Below are 22,520 nucleotides of genomic sequence, written 5' to 3' on the forward strand. Positions count from 1 at the left end.
AGGCCTTGCTCAGCACCACTTGTTCTAAAGTCCATGGTACCAAACCTAGATTTAGTATCTCTGTCAAATTGCAGTTTTAACCTCCCCTAGAAATGTAATGTTAATGGACCAGTCTGGAATTTTCTGGTTAAGCACCAGTAAATTAAGCTGTCACAGGGTCCCTCTCCATCAACTCCTCCACCCCCAGCTGCAGAAGAGGCGATCTGCATGATAAAACCCTTCCCAGTTCCTTTCTCCTCCCTCTTCCCAGTAGGGGAATCCTTTTTTTCTTTTATTACTACCATCTTTTCTTTTGTTAATACTATCTTGCTCCACCCTATGAAAAACCTTCCATTTTGTACAACCCTATCCAGCATTCTTCTGGTTGCTAAATGGGGTGCTGCCCAATTCATGCATAGTTGAATAAAGACAATTAAATCTTCAAATTTACTCAGTTGAATTTTTTTTTTTTTTTTAATGTTAATATACTCAGACTCTCTTCACAACTTGACCTTTGCCTTGAGGACACAGATGTGTCTTGTTGCAAAGACCTGGAACAGAAGTTTGGAGCCGCAGTATATTCATGAGAAATCAGACCAGCAGGTGGTTTAGGTTAGCAAGGTGCTTACTCACTGGGACATCTACAGACAAGGCCTGGATTTTTCCACAAGAAATATTCTGGATACAAGTAACGCATCAATGGGCTTGAACTTCTATACGTTTGCAATGATCTAAACCTCTTTAAACATAGAAGTGGGATATCAAATGATTAAATATAAAGCCCCCGCTCCCCGTGTAGCCAAGAGTAATCATTCAGTAAGTGGTGTCTTGGCTCTTAACTCAGTAACTTCAACTTCAAGGAAGTCCTCTGTGCTCCCTAGACTCCAAATAGATGATCTACATTACTCAATTCTATCTACCCCTTTCTTCATGTCTCCTACCCAATCAGCCTAGCAAACTCGCCAATTCATTCCCACACACTGGCCGCCCTGCCCCGGAGACTTGCAACCTGCTAGCCTACCGGGCTAGGCCCACTGCGGAGGGCGGGGTAATACCTCCAGCTAGGGCCCACGGCGCGCAGCCTTGTGGGAGTTGTAGTTCTCGCAACTTACAGTCCCCGGACAGGCGTCACCACGGGACTCGTTTTCCCGTGCTCCTTTGCGTGGGTCCACTTGGGGCAAGTCCCTGGGTAGGTGAGAAAGTGGCTGGCAGCTTGCTTATAAAGAAGTGGAGTTCAGCGGTCTTTGTTAATGGAGCCACTGCCACGGAGGAAGTCAGGGCGTGTGTCTGTCCCGCCAAGAGTGCTGGAGGCCGAACCTGAAATATAAGTTTAATGTTCCCTAGAGGACGAAAGATCAGGAGCTGAGCTCCCGGCTCCCGGTATCCCCGCCCAGTCTGCTGCAGGAGCGGCCAACCCCGACCCGGGTTAAAACTCCCGGGAAGTCTTCGCTGCGCCCAATCTGGGTCCCCTTCAAAGCTGGGAGTCGTAGCCGTCGCAGCCTGGGCGGCTGGATGTGTGCACCCTCCGGTTCCTGGGAACTTAGGGGAGGCTGCTGAGCCCCGTCGCGCGCTGGGGACTTGTATTCGCTTTCTGCACTCTCACCCCGAAGGGCAGCCGAGGGGTTTCCACCATGATCTCCCGGGTCTTCAAGCTGCGCATGTGGGCCCCCGTGGGCGTCCTGACCTCGCTAACCTACTGCCTCCACCAGCGGCGGGTGGCCCTGGCCGAGCCTGGGGGGGCGGACCAGCAGAATCCTGTCGACCGAAGCCTGTTGGAGTTGAAAATGGTGCAAGTCGTGTTTCGACACGGGGCGCGGAGCCCTCTCAAGCCGCTCCCTCAGGAGGACCAGGTGAGAGAGACCGGCACGGTTGGGGAGCGAGAACTGTGTGGCCAGCTAGTGGCGGGCCAGGGTCTTTGCCCCAACGCACACCACCTTTGGAATTTAACTCTCACTGAGCGGGAATTCGGACTGGGTCCTGACGAAGGGAAAACAGTGTGAACAAAGGTGCTTATCATGTACCCCCAACCGCCCCCCCCACCCCAGCCCCCTCGGACACCCGGATTGTGGGACAGCCCGGAAACTTCCCATGGCTGTGATGTAGCCCAGCTAGTAGTAGTGTGCTTCCCTAGGTGCGTATAAATTGCCTAGGGATCTTGTTAAAATGCGGATTCAGTAGATGTGGGAGCCTGAAACTCTGTATTTCTAGTGAATATTTGTGGGAACTTGAGTACAAGGGTGTAATGTAGTTCTGTGTGACCATTTTAATGGTTGTCAAAGAGTTGCAGGGACCTTTGTGACAGGAACCAACCTGATTAGGATCACAGTGGATAAAAGGTTAATAATGCCTTTGGGAAGGGACCTCCCTGGTGGCTCAATGGTGGCTCCTGCCAATGCAGGAGACAGGGATTCAATTCCCTGGGTGGGAAAGATCCGGGCAGAAGGAAATGGCAACCCACTCCAGTATTCTTGCCTGGAAAATCCCATTGACAGAGGAGCCTGGCAGGCTATAGTCCATGGGATTGTAAAAGAGTTGGAGTGACTTAGCGACTAAACAACAAAACCAACACCACTTTTGGGAACAGATTTTACCTCAACTTTCTCTCTGGGTTTGCTGGAGACCATTTGAGATCCTGAGGATTTTTTGGGCAACAAGTGCTGTATCTTGGGGCTCTCCTTTTTCATTCTGGGATCCTAAACTTACTGTAGAAGGGATCTGAGGCAGGAAAAAACAAAATTAATTGACCAGTCTTAAAATCCACCTGGTTTTGCTCAGGATAATTATGAATAAAGAACAAATAGCTGGTTTTGAAGATGATTATCCTTTCTGGGTTTAATTCTTGGGAAGACCCAGTAAAGATCTCTGGCCTTTCATAGCAGGCAGGCCTGTGATTAAAGAATTGTCTTCCTAATGAAGATAAATAGGCAACCTGGAATTCCCAGGTATCCAGGTGGCAAACTTGCCTGTGGGGTGCTTTTGCATTGTTGGTTCTCCAGGTTGATGTTGGAGCAGGTTCTGCAGGATGTCCAAATTGATATTAGGCATACTCATGACAGTTGCTTTTAAGAAGTCCTCAGGGTTCTACAACTCACGGTGTACAACTGAAAACCCAGTTTTTAAAGCTAGCCACACGTGAAATCAAACCTCAAAGCATTTCCCACATAATAAGTCTTTGTAGGCACTTAAATTCCGTTATCAAGTTTCTAGTTAGCCTTTCTAGATGGCTATTCCACATTCTATCTGGAACCTGAACTTCACTCCTTTCCTTCTCTTTCTTTCCTTATTTGAATATTTGGATCTTTTCTCAGTCTCTTACTTTGCCTTTTTATATTAGGTCACTAAATTTTCCTTCTAGTTTTGTACATAGCCCATCTCTTATATACTCCCCTTTCTTCTCCATTTATTCTTGGTATAGAATTGTTCAGTCGCTCAGTTGTGTCCAGCTCTTTGCGACCCCTTGGACTGCAGCATGCGAGGCTTCCCTGTCCTTCACTATCTCCTAGAGCTTGCTCAGACTCATGTCCATTGAGTCGGTGATGCCATCCAACCTTCTTATCCTCTGTCATCCCCTTCTCCTCTTGCTTTCAAACTTTCCCAACATCAGTGCCTTTTCTAATGAGTTGGCTCTTTGCATCAGGTGGCCAAAGTATTGGAGCTTCAGTATGAGTCCTTCCAATGAATATTCAGGATTGATTTCCTTTAGGATTGACTGGTTTGATCTCCTTGCAGTCCAAGGTACTCTGCAGAGTCTTCTCCAACACTACAGTTGAAAAGCATCAGTTCTCTGGTACTCAACCTTCTTTATGGTCCAACTCTCACATTGATACACGACTATTGGGAAAACCCATAGCTTTGACTAGATGGACCTTTGTGGCAAAGTAATGTCTCTGCTTTTTAATATGCTATCTAGCTAGGTTGGGCAGAGAAGGCAATGGCAACCCACTCCAGTATTCTTGCCTGCAGAATCCCAGGGACAGGGGAGCCTGGTGAGCTGCTGTCTAAGGGGTCGCACAGAGTCGGACACGACTGAAGTGACTTAGCAGCAGCAGCAGCTAGGTTGGTCATAGCTTTTCTTCCGAGGAGGAAGCGTCTTTTGATTTCATGGCTGCAGTTACCATCTGCATTGATTTTGGAGCCCAAAAATAAAAGTCTGAATGTGTAGGCCTGAACCTCTTTCAGACAGTATATGTGTTCCCTTAAGTAACCGGAAAAAGATTTAGAATCTTTTAGGGCTTTCTCCTGAGCCAGTGGGTGTGTGATGGGTATCTCTGCCCTTATGTTGGAAGGGGCAGTGGTAGCTAAGGTAGAATGCCGGCTTCATTCATCTTCTGTTTTTGTAGCCACAAAATATGGTGCATTTGAATCCTTGGTCTCATTTTGCAATTGGCACCCCACTCCAGTACTCTTGCCTGGAAGATCTCATGGACGGAGGAGGCTGGTGGGCTCCAGTCCATGGGGTCACTAAGAGTCGGGCATGACTGAGCGACTTCACTTTCACTTTTCACTTTCATGCATTGGAGAAGGAAATGGCAACCCACTCCAGTGTTCTTGCCTGGAGAATCCCAGGGATGGGGGAGCCTGGTGGGCTGCCATCTGTGGGGTTGCACAGAGTCAGACACAACTGAAGCGACTTAGCAGCAGCAGCAGCAGCAAGGCACATTACCACTCAGGCCTGTTCACATTTTCAGATTTTATGTAGATGCACTGAACGCCTTTAGTTATTATGTATAAAGCATAAAAGCAAGGGATATAACCAACCTTTGTTCAACTTAAGCTATGAGTGGGTGTCATCAGCCTCCTGTGACTTGTTTCTGGCTATCAGGATTTTTTTTCCAAGCTCCAGTTTGATAGAGGTCGTTAATGGGATTTTCTAGTCTTCCTGGTTCTGCTATTAATTAGAGTCAGGAAGGACTATTTAACAGCTGTTCTAAAACTAAAATTGCCTTTGGTAAATGTTTCCAGACTTCTGACTGGTTTATAGATAAACACATGACAAATCAATGCATTCATTATCTCACAAATCCTTAGAAAATATCATTGTTTAAAACTAGATGTTTTATTGAGCTTTTTTTTAAATGATTGAATGACTGATGAATTAACCTGTCTTCCTAAAAGTATTGTATCTGTGCTCTGGAAATAAAACTCTGGAACTTGATTGGTCATTTTTTCTGATTGTTAGATTAGATCCAAGTATGCTTTCCAAAGATAAATTTGACCCTACTTTTGGAATTTTGTCAGCTTCTCTCTGTTTCATGGCAAGATAGGCCCCAACCCAGGAAGACTCCAGTTTTTAGAAAATAAAGTCCAATGCGTTCAAACTCCACAGTTCATGAAGACATTGCTGCTAAGTCGCTTCAGTCATGTCCGACTCTGTGCGACCCCATAGACGGCAGCCTACCAGGCTCCTCCGTCCCTGGGATTCTCCAGGCAAGAACGCTGGAGTGGGTTGCCATTTCCTTCTCCAATGCATGAAAGTGAAAAGTGAAAGTGAAGTCACTGAGTCATGTCTGACTCTTCTTGACCCCATGGACTGCAGCCTACCAGGCTCCTGCGTCCATGGGAGTTTCCAGGCAAGAGTACTGGAGTGGGTTGATATTGCCTTCTCCATATGAAGACATTAGAGTCCATGTTTATTCTATAGTGTAAATGAGCCGGGAAGAATAATGTCAGGTGGGCTGGGAAGGATGATGTCAGTATCATTGTAGATTAACACTTATTCAAAGCTCAGCTAAGATAAGTGGTTTTCAGGAAGCATTACATAAAGGATGTGCCAGTCAGTCCATTAATTCCTGTGCAGTGGTGGTTCTTAACCTTGGTGGGACATTGGATTCAACTGGGGAACTTTAAAAAATACTGAAGCCTAGGTCTCTCTCCCAGAGATTCTGATTTAATTGACTCAGAGCATCCAGTCATGATAAAAGCTTCTCTGGTGAAGCTTTATAATTATCTAGACTGAGTAGCATTAAAAAAACTGAGGCCCCATCCCTGGGAGATTTGGATGTGATTAACCCATGTGGGGCTCAGGCATCAGTAACTTTAAAAAACTTTTCCAGCTACAGTAGTGTGGAGTGTGCAAGCTTTCAAATCATTAGTTTATTCTGAAAACTACACCTGGAAGTTTTTGTTTACTTTTATGTAGATTTTTTTTTTCCTTTTACCTGGAATGTAACATATTGATCCCTGTATAGTATTGTCTTAATGGAAATGTGCTTTGGTGAGATGCTATCATTCTGTGTCGAGGGAACAATAAGAAACAATCCCACAAAACTCATTGCTGTGACTACTGAAAAGATGTTCATTATATTAACTCTATCCTCTTTATGAGGACCCTTGGGAGGAATTTGTCTGTTCACTTGAGAAATGGTGTGCTTCTCCTGAACAGTTGGCTTGCTTTTATCTTTAAGCTTGTCTAGCTGATCAGGTTTCTCCTTTTACATAAAAGCCAAAAAGCTTAGTGCTGAATCTTTTGGCCCACCTACAGTAAGTATATAGATCTTCACAGCATGTATTAATATTTTTTGAGAAACTTTATTGCTTTATCCATTTTTTTGGTTACTTTTTTTTGTCTTTCTTTTCGACTTTGAATTGGTTATCTTGGGAATTCCCTGTTGGTCCAGAGGTTAGGATTCCATGCTTTTACCACTGAGGGCACAGGTTCAGTCCCTGGTCAGGGAACTAAGATCCCACAAGCTTCGTGGTGCAGCCAAAAAATAAATAAATAAATTGGTTACCTTGCTATATTTAGGTATTGCTACCACCTACTTCAAGTTAGTTCTTGAAAATGGAGTATAAATAAATAAAATTATAAAGCTACTCTTTGCTACTGACTCTGGACTGAAAAACAGGAGCAAGAACGACAGTATGTATGTGGGATGGACACTGTGTGGAACTGATGTATCATCCATTCTTGAGTCTGAAAATGGGTATTTTAGTCTTGATGTGACCTAGCCCTCAGGAGTCATCTCCTAGGAGAACCAGAGGTCCTCTCTTGGTGGGTACACCCAACTGGAGAAGACTTTTTAGTGTGGCTGAGCAGGCCTTATGGACCTGGTGTCAGGACCTGTGCTTAGACACTGGACTTACATGGGTGGATAATTCAGTCTCAGCTATAAAAAAGAAAAGAGTTTACAGTGTGATGAAGAAGAGAGACAAAACGGACTCCAGTTATGGGAATATGCTGGGAATGCTGGAAACTCAGAGGAGATATCTCAAACTTAAATTGTACAAAACTGAACTCAGTTTGTTAACTATTCTTCTGTCTTGGCCTCAGTTTTAGTCAAGAAGTACCTCCATCACCCCTTACCACCTCATGCACCCAGACTCCAAATCAAAGTAATTTTTTTCTTTATTCTTTCTTGTTCACCTACCAATATAGCCTCCAAAAAAAAAAAAAAAAAGGAAAAAAAGCTTTTATCTACTTACTTGCCAGGATTGACGCAATGTCTTGAATTCTGTTCTGTTGAATTCCCTTCTGTTCTGACTGCCTTAGATGAGCCCTTAGGCGCTCGCTGGCTCTAGTACAGACATCTTGAAATTGGCTTTTTCTGTGTTGAGTCTTTCCAATTCAGTTGTGATCTATCTGATAGCCTTCAAACCATTCTGTAGAGCCTGTGGGCTAAAGGGATGCTGAGTGACTGGGGCTCTGAGTTCCCATTCCTGCTTCAGCTAGAGAAACTTCAGGCCTTTTTATGGCTGAGTAATATTCCATTGTATAAATGTACCACAACTCCTTTATCCATTCATCTGTTGATGGACATCGAGGTTGTTTACATGTCCTGGCTGTTGTAAATATTGCTGCTCTTTACAATGGCTATTGTAAATATTGAGGTACATGTATCTTTTAGAATTGTGGTTTTCTCAGGGTATATGCCGACTAGTGGGATTGCTAGGTCACATGGTAGATTTATTCCTGGTTTTTTAAGGAATCTCCGTACTGTTTTCTATAATGGCTGTATCAGTTTACATTCCCACCAGCAGTACAGGAGGGTTCTCTTTTCTCCACATCCTCCCCAGCATTTACCGTTTGTAGATTTTTTTTTTGATGATGGCCATTCTGACTGGTATGAAGTGGTACTTCACTGTAGTTTTTATTTGCATTTCTCTAATAATGAGCAATGTTGAGCATCTTTTCATGTATTAGTAATAAGGTTTTATGAAGCTCCCCTGGTGGCTCAGTAGTTCCAATGCAGGAAAGATGGGTTCAATCCTTGGGTCAGGAAGATCCCCTGGAGAAGAAAATGACAACCCACTTCACTATTCTTGCCTAGGAAATCCCATGGACAGAAGAGCCTGACAGGCTATAGTCCATGGGGTTGCAAAAGAGTCGGACACGACAGAGCGACTACAAACAACAACAATAAGGATTTATACTCTAATAATAATATAAAAGAAGGACCAGTGGAAGTGACATTTTTTTTCTAGCCAGTGATCCACAGGGTTTGGGGTGGAAATGGTGGAGCAATGGGAAGAGTCAGGTTTGAGTTCTAGGGATTAGAATTGGGGTAGCCTTGAGAGTCATAATAAGTTGGGAAGAGGAGCTGGCATATGGAATTAGAAGGAAAGACTTGTTTTTAAAATTGAGTCATCACATCCAACTCAATGAGTGTAAGAATTTTATGGGCTGTTGCAACTAGGAGGCCTATAGCTACTTGTTATGTTTTGAAAACCAATACAGCTGGGGCAGGAGCCAGATTACGGGGAGTAAAGGAAGATGGTAAAAAGTGAAGGTTTCTTAGAGGGCAGCTACTTGTTTGAGAAATTGGATGAAAGGAAGAGATATATGTAGTAGTTCAAGGGGCATTAAATAGAGTCTTTAACGAGGGGCCACAAAACCCTGCAGGTTGATTCCTTAAACATTCTTACAAGTATATGGTCACTGAGATTGGATTATATTCATTCATTTGTTCATTCATTCATTCACCAAGTATTAGGTGCCAGGCCCTCTGACCACCTCTCCCCTTTACTTCAGTCTGGGCTTGGTGCCAATAGACCCTCAGCAGTGAGGACTAGTGTGGCAATCACAGGACTTGGGCCAAGGACACCTGGAATAATAAATTGCAATCATTTCTTCCCTTAATTAGAGCTGGAGTGGAAGTTTCTTTCCTTCTTCCCATCCTTGGGAAGGTTGCTTGTCTACCATCAGTGTGATTCTAGCTATGTGCTGCCAGATGTTAACGCTCTTAAGTTTCCAGAACCTTTTTAAGCAATGTGTTGTTTTTTTGTGCTCACAGCAGGTTGAGTGGAAGCCCCAGCTATTAGAGGTCCCACCCCAAACTCAGCTTGAATACACAGTCACCAATCTTGCTGGTGGCCCGAAACCACACTCTCCTTTCGACTCTCAGTATCATGAGACCACGCTGAAGGTGAGCGATGCTTTCCTGCTCCCTGAAGCGCCTTGCAGAGCTGTGATGGTCTGCCCTGGGCTGAGGTTCTTTAGCAGGCTGTGAGATTTCTTCATTCTTCTCTCCCCTCCCATGCCTCAGGGGGGCATGTTTGCTGGACAGCTGACCAAGGTGGGCATGGAGCAGATGTTTGCCCTCGGGGAGAGGCTGAGGAAGAACTACGTGGAGGACATCCCCTTTCTTTCGCCAACCTTCAACCCACTGGAGGTCTTGTGAGTCACTTGAGAAAGGAATATAGCACCCAGTGTCAGGTCTTGAGTGTGAGAAAACCTGTCCTAACCCTCTGTGTGGTTCCCACTCTCATCCGAGGTAGTCTAGGTGGGAGATGTGAGGGTGATGTGGCTGCAGCCTGTCGCCCCATTGATCGCCAGGGTTGATTTGGCTCATCTGGCTGGCTAGGCTGGTGTCCCCTTCCTCTCTCACTGCTCTGCGTGTATCCCTCCTGATGCTGCGTGCTTGGTCGAAGAGGACGACCTTCCCTGAGAGAGGAGAATCGTTCTTCGGTCAAGGGTATACAAGAAGCTGCGTTCCCTTGCTAGAACCTCCTAGGCAGTCTGGGGACAGTTACCGTAATATGATAGGATTCGGAGAACAAGTGGTCCCTGGAGGTCATGTTCACTGGCCCTCAGGTCCCTTGGGCAGCCATCCCACAGAGAGAGAAAGGGTATTTCCCGGCCCTGTAGCTCCCTTTTGGGGCTTCCCTGGTGGCTCAGATGGTAAAGAATCTGCCTGCCGTGCAGGAGACCCAGGTTCCATCCCTGGGTTGGGAAGATCCCCTGGAAAAGGGAATGGATACCCAGTCCAGTATTCTTGCCTGGAGAATTCTATGGACAGAGGAGCCTGGCAAGCTATAGTCCATGGGGTCGCAAAGAATCAGGCACCACTGAGTGACTAACGCTGTTGCAGCTGCCTTTGTGTAGTTTAGAAAGCCTGTGAGTGCTCTGTGGAGTAAGGTAGTGTGCACATGTAAATCTTCCTTCTATGAGTTTCTCTATGTTTTTGTTTTGTTTCCAGCATCCGTTCCACTAACATCTATCGGAACCTGGAGTCTACCCGCTGTTTGCTGGCTGGACTTTTCCAGCATCAAAAAGAAGGTTCGAGTTCAGGGTCTACAAGTCAGCCCCCGTCCCTGAGGTGCCTTTTCGTCTTGCTTCCAAAGCCCTGCTTTCTCTCTCTTGATGTCTGTCCCACCTGGGTCTCTCTCCTCCTGCTCCTGGGGCCTCTGGTGTACCAGCTGTGTGGCGGGCCCCTCCCTGTCTGGCCTGCCGCTGCATCTGCCAGCCTGACCTCACCCCTACACCAACATGTCAGCTGCTCCGATGCACCCCTGGCTCCTGGCTTTTTCTCTCAAGTGTCTACACAAGCTGCATAAGGTAGCTGCAGCCAGAGTTTTTCAAACAATACTTGGGGCTTTTTGTTTAGTTGAGACACTGCTGGAAAGGAAAGACACTAAAAGGAACTCTTCACTGGGACCTGGGCCTGCTGCCACGGCCCTGGTCTTGGTGATAATCCACAGCATAACCCAGGTGGTGGTAACAGTGTCCCATATGGCCTTTCCCAGTTAAGGAAAGGTTAACTTGAGTTTGGGTTTTGACATATTCAGTCAGTGAATGATCACATTAGTGGGTTCTGCAACTTTCCACCCTCGAGGACTACGTTTATTATTTTCCCTGTATTTGAGGGCTTTTGACTATCAGGTGAAGCTGCATTTTGTCATTTGTAATAGATTGAAATTTACACTTAATTACTGGTCTGAGTTTCAGATCATCATGACCTTGCCAATATTAAAATACTCAAATGATGCCATAAGGCAAAGTTCTTGTTACGTTATTTAGCTTCTTGAGCAGTATCTCAAATCGAGGTAAAATTTCCATCAGGCTTTTAAAAAATGTGTAAGGTACAGAACCTCCAGACCAAAGGAGACTGGCCTTGCCCCTAGCTGATTTGGGTATGGCTGCTAATTCTGGCTGACATTGGCTGAACACAAACAGCCTGAGTAACAGAGCACACAGGGTGGCCTGCTCCTTACCTTTTGGGAGCCCCTGAGCTTAGGAATAGTCTATGGTGCATGGCCTTCTGAAAACTGTTCACTTGCCCAGCTTCTGAAAGGCAAATGTCCTGTCCCCAGAACCATAAGTGATGTAGAAAGGGTGTTTTTTGGTAGCAGCCTGGTCTACAGGCGGGCCTCAGACTCAGGCTGCCCCAGGTTTCTTGCGAGGAAGGAAGTGGCATCATCACCAACTGCTGGTGTGGCCGCCTGGTAGCCTCTCCCTGCGCTGGACTCAGACAGCCTCACACTCCAACTTGACTTGTGTCCTGACTACTTCCTTGCCTTGGCCAGTATCATGGGATTTGGATAGACCAAAGAACCCCACAAGGTGCTAACATTGGTGGGAGTGGTTCAACTTTGGGATATTGTTTCAAGAGTAAAATCCTAGTGAAGTCCAAGAAGGTTTTGAGGAAGCTCCAGAGAATCAGGCTGGTAGGGAAGGGCTGGAGGGTGTTGTTCTGTATCATTTGGTCATTCATTCCTTCAACACATATCTGAGTGCCAGCTCAAATATACCTTATTTATCATAAACTGAAGGTCTGTTATCCAGACAGTCATGGCAGGTACCAGGTAGGAATTACCATGTGTTAATTAGAGGCTTAAATCATAGTTACTATTTTTCTCACATTTAAAGGACTTGCTATACATCAAACATGGTTCTAAGCTTTGCAGATACTGACTTAATTCTTGTGATGACCCTGTGAAGTAGGTAGCATCCCTGTTTTACAGATAAGAGAACTAAGGCAGAGGATAATGGACTGTCTGAGGTACACAAAGCTAGTAAATGGAGGAGCTGGGATTCAAATTCTGGCAGTCTGGTTTCCCAGTCCATACTTTTCACTCTTGTGCCATCTTGCTTCTCAGAAGACTTGGGTATCTGGAGAGGGCCTCTGATCATGAGGTCTGTTTTACAATGTGTCCTGCAGAACTCCAGGATTCTTCAGAGGGGTCAGGAACTACAGAAAAGGAGTGGAATGGGGCATGCAAGTACACCGTGCTTCAGACCCCTACCTTGAAGCCCTCAACCCCTTTTATTACCTTATTTCATAGTGGGAGAAAAAAGCTCCCACTGCTTTAGAAACAGTTGGAAATTGCCGATACTAGTCTTACCCCTTCAATTTACATGTGAGCCCCAAAGAAGAGAAGTGACTTCCCAAAGTCATCCTGCTGGTTGGTTGTAGATTCAGGGCTAAACTCATGACACAGTCTGATTTCCTCCTCCTGTCCAGACCAGCCAAGTGTGTGACTTCTGGTATTCTGCTCAAGTCACGGTAGGCTGCTCTTTAATCCTGAGGTTTTGACTATCAGCAATTTGTTTGGGAATGGTAGGTCTTTGGGGTTTGGATTCACCTGAGGGCTTCCCAGGTGGCTCTAAAGAATGTGCCTGCCAATGCAGGAGACGCAAGAGACGTAGGTTTGATACCTGGGTTTGGAAGATCACCTGGAGTAGGAAATGGCAACATACTCAGTATTCATGCCTGGAAAATTCCATGGGCCGAGGGCTTGGTGGGCTATAGTCCATGGGGCTGCAAAGAGTTGGATACAACCGAGTGACTGACCACATAATATAGCAATCATTCCACAGATTGACCTCAGTGAATTCCATAAAGCTCCTCTGCCATCAGAGAAGAAGAGGCTTGAGCTGTGTAGAACAGGACGCTGGTGCAGAGCAAAGCATGGAAAGGTGTTAAAGCACCTCCCTTGGGCATTGACAGGAGACAAGGGTACCTGTCAACTCTGAGCAGGAGCAAGCTGCTGCGAGGTGTGTAAGAAACACTGTTTATAGTCTAATCTTTGGTTCCTGCTAGTGCGTCTAGAAGCCTGGCTTTTCTTTTGGGCAAGGCCATGGGGTCTCAGAGGATTTGTGACCCTGTGGGCGCCTTTCTCAGATTGTTTCATAAGTCACCATACTGGTGTATGCATGCATGCTAAGTTGCTTCAGTCGTGTCCGACTCTTTGTGACCGTATGAACTGTAACCCGCCAGGGTCCTCTGTCTATGGGATTTTCCAGGCAAGAATACTGGAGTGGGTTGCCATGCCCTCCTCCAGGGGATCTTCCCAACCCAGAGATTGAACCTGCGTCTTACTTCTCCTGCATTGGCAGGAAGGTTCTTTACCACAAGTGCCACCTGGAAAGCCCATATTGGCCTATAGGATTGGACTTTGCAAAGCAAGAAAATAACTTTGTTCTGCTAAAGTAAGGGATGGCCCATTTGTTAGAATCTCCGAGTGCTGGTAGTATCTTGAGGCAGGCATTTTTTTTGGACTGCATCATAGATGTGCCTGGAGTAGGAAATAGCTACCCACTCCAGTATTGTTGCCTAGAAGATCCTGTGGACAGAGGAGCCTGGCAGGCTACAGTACGTAGGGTGGCAAAGGGTCACGACTGAGCATGGATGTGCCAGTCTGATCAGGTCTGTGCCTTCTCCAGGATATAGGTAGCCCAGCAGGAGAGGTTGTGCTCGACAGAACTGGGCTGCTGTGTGCTTTCTCAGACCCCAGGGGAGCTCCTGTTGGCAAAGCCAGGGCATATTGAAGGCATTCACTGTCCTTAAGGAGTAACCTGGATGATGGCCGGCCTCTGGGAGCAGCTCCATCTGTGTATACAAAGAGAAGAAGAAGGGGATGGAGCTGCTGGGAAGAACAAGCTGAAGCCTCTTCCCACCTGTGCTTCCCACCTTCCTTCCAGGACCCATCGTCATCCACACTGACGAAGCAAGCTCGGAAGTCTTGTACCCCAACTACCAATACTGCTGGAACCTGCGGAAAAGAACCAGGTAACTGCCTCTGATTCTTGTTCCTCAGGGTGGGGGTACAGGCAGCATTGTACCACCTCTGCCAGCAGACTGGCTGTGCCAGTGGATAATGGATGCGAGAGATGGCATTACTTGGGTCTGACATCAGATATCTAGGACGGGAGGCAGCTGTTGCTCACAGGACAGGCTCATGGTGAAGGTACAGGACATCAGGGAGACCCACACGCCGGGCTGAGAGATGGTGTATACAGCCATGCGTGGGGCTTCACCATTTACCAAGCGTTGTCCTTTGTCTTCAGTCCTGGGCTCTCAGATGGGATAACTGAAGAAACTTATGGAAAAGATGAGTAAGCCAGTCATTAACTGCAAATCTAGATGGGCACGCCAAAGAAGACACAGATTCCCCTTCTCTTACCAACGTGCTGCTGTGTAGGATAGATTGGTTTGGAGCTGATGGCACTATTCAGGTTTCAGGTATTTTGGGATTGCACTTACAATATGTAGAGTGTGTTCCCCAGAAGAAGTAGACGTGTTTTCAAGCAGACCTGGCCATGCTTGCATTGTTTTGGGTATAATAGAAGGGAATGCTAGAATGGGATTTGGAAAATCCATTATTCTAGCCCTAGTATGTATTAAGTCAGTTGGCCTAGTAGAGTTTCAGCTCAGTTCAGTCACTCAGTCGTGTCCAACTCTTTGCGACCCCATGAACCGCAGCACGCCAGGCCTCCCTGTCCATCACCAATTCCCGGAGTTCACCCAAACCCATGTCCATTGAGTCGGTGATACTAACCATCTCATCCTCTGTCATCCCCTTCTCCTCCTGCCCTCAATCTTTCCCAGCATCAGAGTCTTTTCAAATGAGTCAGCTCTTCGCATCAGGTGTCCAAAGTATTGGAGTTTCAACTTCAACATCAGTCCTACCAATGAACACCCAGAACTGATCTCCTTTAGGATGGGCTGGTTGGCTCTCCTTGCAGTCCAAGGGACTCTCAAGAGTCTTCTCCAACACCACAGTTCAAAAGCATCAATTCTTTGGTGCTCAGTTTTCTTTATAGTCCAACTCTTATATCCATACATGACCACTGGAAAAACCATAGCCTTGACTAGATGGACCTTTGTTGACAAAGTAATGTCTCTGCTTTTCAATATGCTGTCTAGGTTGGTCATAACTTTCCTTCCAAGGAGTAAGTGTCTTTTAATTTCATGGCTGCAATCACCATCTGCAGTGATTTTGGATTTTGTAGAGTTTACCTATCTTTAAAATAACAATTATACTAGCTAACCCCAATGAGTTGTTGAAAGTTAAATAAGATCCTAAATGATGAATGAGATATACTTTGTAAACTTAATAACCATACAGTATAAAGAAATATAAGGAATAACTTTTTAATTTTTTCTGCAGAGGCCGGAGGCAGGCTGCTTCTTTGCAGCCAGGAATCTCAGAGGATTTGAAGAAAGTGAAGGAAGGGATGGGCATTGCCAGTAGTGATGAAGTGGACTTCCTCGTCCTGCTGGACAACATGGCTGCTGAGCAGGTGGGCTGGCTGTCCTCGGGCTCTGGGAGGATGGGGGGAGCCTGGGTAAGGCTTGGTGGGCTGGCTCCTGAGTTAGAAGCGGGTGGAGGCCTCCTGGCTTGGAGGCAGCTGTGAAAGAACTTGCTGGCAGAATGGACCTGGGAACTGGGGGGTAGGGTGGACTCCTCACCAGATTAGGAGTGTAGACATTTTAACTCTTGACCAGAGTTCCTTGAAGCATATTCACTAGAATACCCATGATGCAAGTGTGTATAATGTGGGCAGGCAGGGCTGGGGTGGGTGGTGAGTAGGGAGGGATTGTAGTCTAAAAAGTTTGGAATGCCTCTTTATTGTATCACTTTTTGGAGAGTCTATATGCACGTCAGCCTATTAGAGAACCCGAGAGCACTGTGGTAAAGAAAACTGGTTAATCTTTAATTCTGTTTTTCTCAAGCTTGTTTAGCCCTAGAATCTTTTTTTTTTCCTAATAAATACTGAAGGCCACACAATGGGAAATGCTGCTCCAGATTCAGAAGTCAGACACCCAAAGGCTGTGCAGCCTGGATCCTCCTTCCTTCTCTTGTGAAGATGACAGTGTGCCTTGAAGGCAGAAATGTACCTTATGCTTATGTGTAAAATAGGTTTAAGGCTATAAAAAAAAAAGAGTTGATAAAGTATTTATACGGCATACTTTTTAGAAATCATTTTGGGGATGATTAAGGCCGAGTAAAAATTTATGAATTCCTTGCCTTGTATTTTATTTATTTATTTATTTAGCTTAAAAGAACACAAATTTTTTTTACTCTGGAGTAGATGAGCATCAGAAAGAGAGGAAAAAACTATTTTTCTCTGGGCCTTCAGATCTGGAGGAATAGCTTCCGACAGGCCTTGGGGACATAGAGTTTTGAGCCAGTCTTTTTCTGAGAGAAGACAATCCCCTTGGACTCCATGGAAACGGATCCGCCGCCAGGCTCATTGGATGAGTGTTTCTTTCTAAAACTGTACCCATGGCCCTTTCAGGTGCACAACCTCCCGAGCTGCCCCACGCTGAAGAGGTTTGCATGGATGATTGAGCAGAGAGCTGTGGACACAGCCTTATACGTCCTGCAGTGGGAAGACAGGTGATGGGGGGCCCTCTTCAGCTGCCGGCATACAGTCACACTTGGTCAGGTCTCCCAGAGTGTGGGGAAGGGGACTCGTCAGGCCGGCTCACACCTGTCAGCTGGCGTCTCTGTGTGCAGAGGCTGAACTCACCCCCTTCTGCTGGCCTTCTCAATAGAGTTGGCCCTGGGTCCTTCCATTTCTGGAGCGGGGACTGGTGACGTAGTGTTTTCATTCACTGTTACGCAAAACTGGGAGCTGCCACTTGACCAAGTTTCTCTCTCTCTTTTTAAAGTATTTATTTTATTTTTATATATTTATTTGGCCACACAAGGTCTTAGTGGCAGCATGTGGGATCTAGTTCCCTGACCAGGGATCAAACCTGGGCCCCCTGCATAAGGGAGCATGGACTCTTAGCCACTGGACCAGCAGGAAAGTCCCTTGATTGAGTTTCTCTTAATCACCGACTTTTTCCTTTGCTTTAAGTTTCAAAACATTGGGGTACCAGGGATTGCTGAAGGAAGAATAATTATTGCTCATTTTATTCATCACATTATAGATCATTTTACAGATCATTTTCCTGTTCTTGCCATGAGGTTGGCATCATTATCCCTGATAAGTCCAAGTCCTGGCTTTAGAGATGGAGAAACTGGGCCCGAGAGATGTGGGCCACCTTGCCTAGGCTCAGCTAGCAAGAGGTGGAGGCAGGATTTGAACCCAGATCTTCTGACCACCAATCCTGTGTTTTTTTCTGTTTTACTGGTATTTAGGGCTCTCTTTTAGAAGGCCTATTCCCTGACTATCAGAATGGAGGATATCTCTCTTCCTGAATATAAAAAAACACCTTTTAATGGTTGGTTCAGAGCATTCAGCTTGTACTCAGAATAGGTGACTTGGTAAGAGAGGGGAGTATAGAGGGGAAGTCCTGAGGAACAGAAGTGGGAGGAAAAAACCGCTAACATTTCAAGAATTTGCTTAATCTTGCATAAGAGTAGGAACCTCTGCCTGCTTTTCTCCCACTCAATCAGTGCATCCATTTTGCACTTGCCTCAGGCTTCTGGAAGGTTCCAGCCACACCCTCTCAGCTCGCTGCCACTCCTGTGACCGACCACCTTCCCTCATCTTTTCCTGAAGTGGCCCCACTGTTCCTAAATCGTCGCTCACTGCCTTCCCCTCCACCAACGCATACTTACATATATTTTTTTGGCCGTGCAGGGTGCCCGCTGCTGTGTGCTCAGGCTTTCTCTAGTTGCCTCAGGGGCTACTCTCTAGTTGTGGTGCACGGGCTTCTCACTGCTGTGGCTTCTCTTGTTGCAGAGCACGGGCTCTAGGTGCATGGGCTTTAGTAATTGCCACCAGGGCTCAGTAGTTGTGACAAACAGGCTTAGCTGCTGTGCGGCATGTGGAATCTTCCTGGACTAGGTATTCGACTCATGTCCCCTGCCTTGGCAGGTGGATTCTTGTCCACTGTGCCACCAGAGAAGTCCATACACACATATTTAATAAATATATTAGGCTTTGCAGGCCGTGCATTATCTGTTGTGTCTATTCATCTCAGCCCGTGTAGCATGAAAGCAGCCATAGATGATACACAAACAAATGGGCACAACTGTGTTCCAATGGAACTATTTACAAAAATGAGCGGCTGAGTTGGAATTGGCCCACAGCTATTGTTTGCTTTCTCCTGCATTTTAAATAAGATCTGAGTCCAATCCACTTTCTTTTCCATTAGCCCTGGTTTCTTAAAACTGATGTTTCTTCAGGAACAAATGGTTCTAATTTCACAATGCCATCCAACTTGCCTTGGCCTCCATGAATTCTTGGAAAGTATATGCTGCTTATAGTATTGGCTGTCTGCTGCTGCTGCTGCTAAGTCGCTTCAGTCGTGTCTGACTCTGTGTGACCCCATGGATGGCAGCCCACTAGGCTCCTCTGTCCCTGGGATTCTCCAGGCAAGAACACTGGAGTGGGCTGCCATTACCTTCTCCAATGCATGAAAGTGAAAGTTGAAAGTGACATTTCTCAGTCGTGCACGACTCCCAGCGACCCCATGGACTGCAGCCCGCAAGGCTTCTCCGTCCATGGGATTTTCCAGGCAAGAGTACTGGAGTGGGGTGCCATTGCCTTCTCTGATTGGTTGCCCACTCCTCAGCTATTGTTTCAACTTTGCTTGATTTGTAAAAGTGGCCAGTCACCATGAATAAGGATTGGTCTAAGCCAGACATGGCAACTCTTTTTGTCAGTGATTGGGTTCTGGGAATTCTGGGAAAGATTTTTCTTCTCTTGGATAAAAAGTGAGAGTCACCCAAACCAAGCCTTTCTGCTGCTTACTAGCCCCCATGTTCCTGCTTTGTTTGTTACTTCTCAAATATGCTTTGAGTTGAGGTAACCACCTGTGATCATGAGGGGACCATCCTGAGAATGAAAGTGGTGGAGCCACAGTGCCAAGCCAAGAGCACTAGTGCTGAACTTGTTAAATCGAATAAATTAAGAAAAGTCCTTATGGTCTCAATGCCCAAGAAGGGGAGCTGGCACATAAGAAGTGTAGTTTAGGCCATTTCCCTTCAGATGGCTCTTCTAAGGGCCTTCTGGCATTCCTGGAATTCATTACACCCTGTCCTTCCCAGTTTGGGCCTAGTTCTCTATTGCTTATCCTGGTTGCCATCCCCTCAGCCCTCCCGTCTCAGCCATGTTCATACCAGGTCTGTGCCCTGCTGCTGTTTACAGTCTTGGTGCACAGAGAGCCCTCGGACTTGAGGCGGTGCTGTTTCCGCCCTTACTGCCTGTCTCTGTCCTCCTTGCATCCCTTGTCTTTTCTCAGCTCTCTGACTGGGCTCATAACTTTCCAGGGGGCAGAAGCAGCCTGCATCCCTTGTGTGCCCAGTGCCCACTGGGTACTTCAGTACTGTTTACTCACCACAGGGAGGGCCTTCAGATGGCAGTTGGCCCATTCCTCCACATCCTGGAGAGCAACCTGCTGAAAGTCGTGGACCCTGCCACTCCGCCCAGCAAGACCAGGTACTTGGCCGAGCAGCTTGGCTTGGTGTGACTGAGGAGGGTGGTGGCGGTGGGGCTCTGGCTACAGGGAGGGGACCCAGGCTCCCCTCCCTGTAGGCCGTCGGTAACTGAAAGTAGATGTTCGAGGCCATGTGTCCCAGAATCATTCACGACATTTCTGCCTTTCTTCCTGACACATCTGTCCTACCATGTTTCGAAATTTTCATTTTAGTAGAAAAGAACCCTAAATTAATTTTTCCATTTTTTAAAACGAATTAAACATGCATCCAATGGAATAAGTAATTAGGACATCACAACTCCGGGAGGATGGACAGGGAGGCCTGGTGTGTTGCAGTCCATGGGTCGCAAAGAGTCAGACACAACTGAGTGACTGAACTGAACTGAACTGATTTGGTATTAAAATAGCCCCAAACAATGATAGTTGCTTAATAGATTGTTTAAACACCTTCACTGAGTATATTGGAAGATAGGAATTGTACTGGGCATTTAAAAATGTTGGAAGTGGCTTGTGAACCTCCATAGGCACTTTTGGGGTGCCTGGAACTCCAGGTTAGGGACCATGGATTTGGAATGTGTGTCCAAGACACTTGGTAAACAAAGTGTGGTCTGCAAATAAACAGTTTCACCATCACCTGAGATTGTTTGATTTTCCACCGCAGCCTGACCCACTGAATCAGAGTCTGCCTTTTAACAAGACTCCCAGGTGGTTTCTAAGCCCCCTGATATTGGAGAAAACACTTTGAGACCCCATGGACTGTATCCCACCAGGTTCCTCTGTCCATGGAATTCTCCAGGCAAGAATACTAGAGTGAGTAGCCATTCCCTTCTCCAGAGGAAACTTCCCAACCCAGGGATCTAACCTGGTTCTCCTGCATTGCAGGCAGATTTTTCACTGTTTGAGTCACCAGGGAAGCCCATCTACGCCAAAGGAGTTTTTTGTTTTTTTTCCCCTCACATTTATTTATTTGGTTGTGCTGGGTCTTCATTGCAGCACGCAGGCTCCAATAGTTGTGGCACATAAGCTTAGTTGCTCCACAGCATGTGAGATCTTAGTTCCTGGACCAGGGATCGAACCCATGTCCCCTGCACTGCAAGGTGGATTCGTAACCACTGGACTACCAGGAAAGTCCCTCAAAGGAGATTTATACCAGGCTCAACTGATTTCTAGATGTCACCTGGTTTCCTCACTCAAAGGAGGCAGGCGATATCCTGGCCTCCAGAGTCCTGCGGTGAAGAACTATGGAGAACTGTTCTCTGCTTGCAGGAAGCTGTACCTCTATGCAGCTCATGATGTGACCCTCATGCCTCTCTTAATGACCCTGGGAATTTTTGACCACAAATGGCCCCCATTTGCTGTGGACCTGACCATGGAACTCTACCAGCACCGGGAGTCTAAGGAGTGGTTTGTGCAGCTCTATTACCGAGGGAAGGTAAGACCCCTGGGGTATGGTTGGGAGGCGGCTGGGCCACCCGGCCCACCTGGTTTAGCACCAAGTCACCTGCTTGGGCCCAGGAAGTCTCCACTGGTACACGAGCTCTCTGGATCCTCTCATGGCTGTGGCCCAGGGATAAGGCAGAACTGGGTCTGTAGTGGCAGGCTGGGGCTGAAACCATGTCCCAGTTCTGCCACAGAACCCTTCTAACAACAGGACCACCCTTCTCTTCTCCTGAGGGTCTCTCCCAGGATGTAACTCCTGACTGTGAGGCCTGTTTTGAAAATTAATGATGAAGTCTTTGGGAGGTGATGTGTAGTATCAGCACCTCTGGTTCCTTGGCCACTTCAGCAGGTTGCTGTCCAGGGCAGAGGCTGAACACTCCCTAAGGTTAGACCTTCAGCCTTCCCAGGGGTATAACATCAATGTGTCTTCCAGTCAGTTCAACCAACAGTTATTGAGTGACTTTCATGAGCAGGGCATAGTGCTTTTAATCTGGAAGCTGACTGATTAATGGGGGCTTCTTGGCTGTTACACGTGTACGTACACATCTGATTGGGTCAAAGCCTTTCAGAACTCTGGACACAGCTGAAAACAGTCAGACAGGGTCCCCAGTGCCCCTGCTGAGTTACGTCTCTTCCACAGGAGCAAGTGCCAAAAGGTTGCCCTGATGGGCTCTGTCCACTGGACAAGTTCTTGAACACCATATCAGTTTATACCTTAAACCCAGAAAAATACCACATGCTCTGCTCTGAAGCACAGATGATGGGACTTGGAAATGGAGAGTGATTGATTTGTACAAGTAAGATGTCTGGATTTTTAAAATAAAACGCCTTTACACAATGCCTCCTGCTGTTTGGTTTGGGGAAGGCAGGAACAAGGGTTAATGGACTTTAACATAAGGTAAGGGTATTTCTTTCCTATAGGTGTATTAAGGTCTCTTTTTGAAAGGAAAAGGGTATAATGTTGAGACCAAAAGGATATACCCTATTTTGTGGCTTGATTTCCATGGCAGCTGCCTGTGACATGAGGCTTCCCTAGTGGCTCAGATGATAAAGAATCTGCCTGCAATGTGGAAGACCCGGGTTCCATCCCTGGTTTGGGAAGACCCCCTGGAGAAGGGCATGGCTACCCACTCCAGTATTCTTGCCTGGTGAATTCCATGGGCAGAGGAGCCTAGTGGACTATAGTCCATGGGGTTGCAAAAGTCGAACATGACTGAGCAACTAACACTTTCCTTTTCTTGCCTGTGACATAAGCTATAGAAT

The 22,520-nt window shown here is 46.5% G+C and overlaps 1 protein-coding gene across 1 annotated transcript; it reads left to right on the plus strand.

Annotated features, from left to right (window-relative positions):
- The first annotated feature begins 1,166 nt into the window (after positions 1–1,166).
- On the plus strand, positions 1,167–22,095 carry ACP6 (acid phosphatase 6, lysophosphatidic). The gene is made up of 10 exons (XM_055584548.1): positions 1,167–1,829; positions 9,210–9,341; positions 9,462–9,592; positions 10,395–10,474; positions 14,120–14,207; positions 15,589–15,721; positions 16,721–16,821; positions 19,724–19,819; positions 21,084–21,249; positions 21,898–22,095. Exons 1-10 carry the CDS (start codon positions 1,611–1,613, stop codon positions 22,039–22,041), a joined length of 1,290 nt encoding a protein of 429 aa, XP_055440523.1. The 5' UTR covers positions 1,167–1,610; the 3' UTR covers positions 22,042–22,095.
- Positions 22,096–22,520: the final 425 nt, after the last annotated feature.

The sequence above is a fragment of the Bubalus kerabau genome, chromosome 6, assembly GCF_029407905.1.
Source record: "Bubalus kerabau isolate K-KA32 ecotype Philippines breed swamp buffalo chromosome 6, PCC_UOA_SB_1v2, whole genome shotgun sequence".
NCBI classification, from domain to species: domain Eukaryota; kingdom Metazoa; phylum Chordata; class Mammalia; order Artiodactyla; family Bovidae; genus Bubalus; species Bubalus kerabau.

Bases quoted from the DNA above. Each gene is read 5' to 3' on its own strand.
- ACP6 (XM_055584548.1), top strand. From the start codon at position 1,611: ATGATCTCCCGGGTCTTCAAGCTGCGCATGTGGGCCCCCGTGGGCGTC. The intron at 9,593-10,394 runs GTGAGTCACTTG...TTTTGTTTCCAG, and splicing joins TTCAACCCACTGGAGGTCTT to CATCCGTTCCACTAACATCT. The intron at 14,208-15,588 runs GTAACTGCCTCT...TTTTTTCTGCAG, and splicing joins AACCTGCGGAAAAGAACCAG to AGGCCGGAGGCAGGCTGCTT.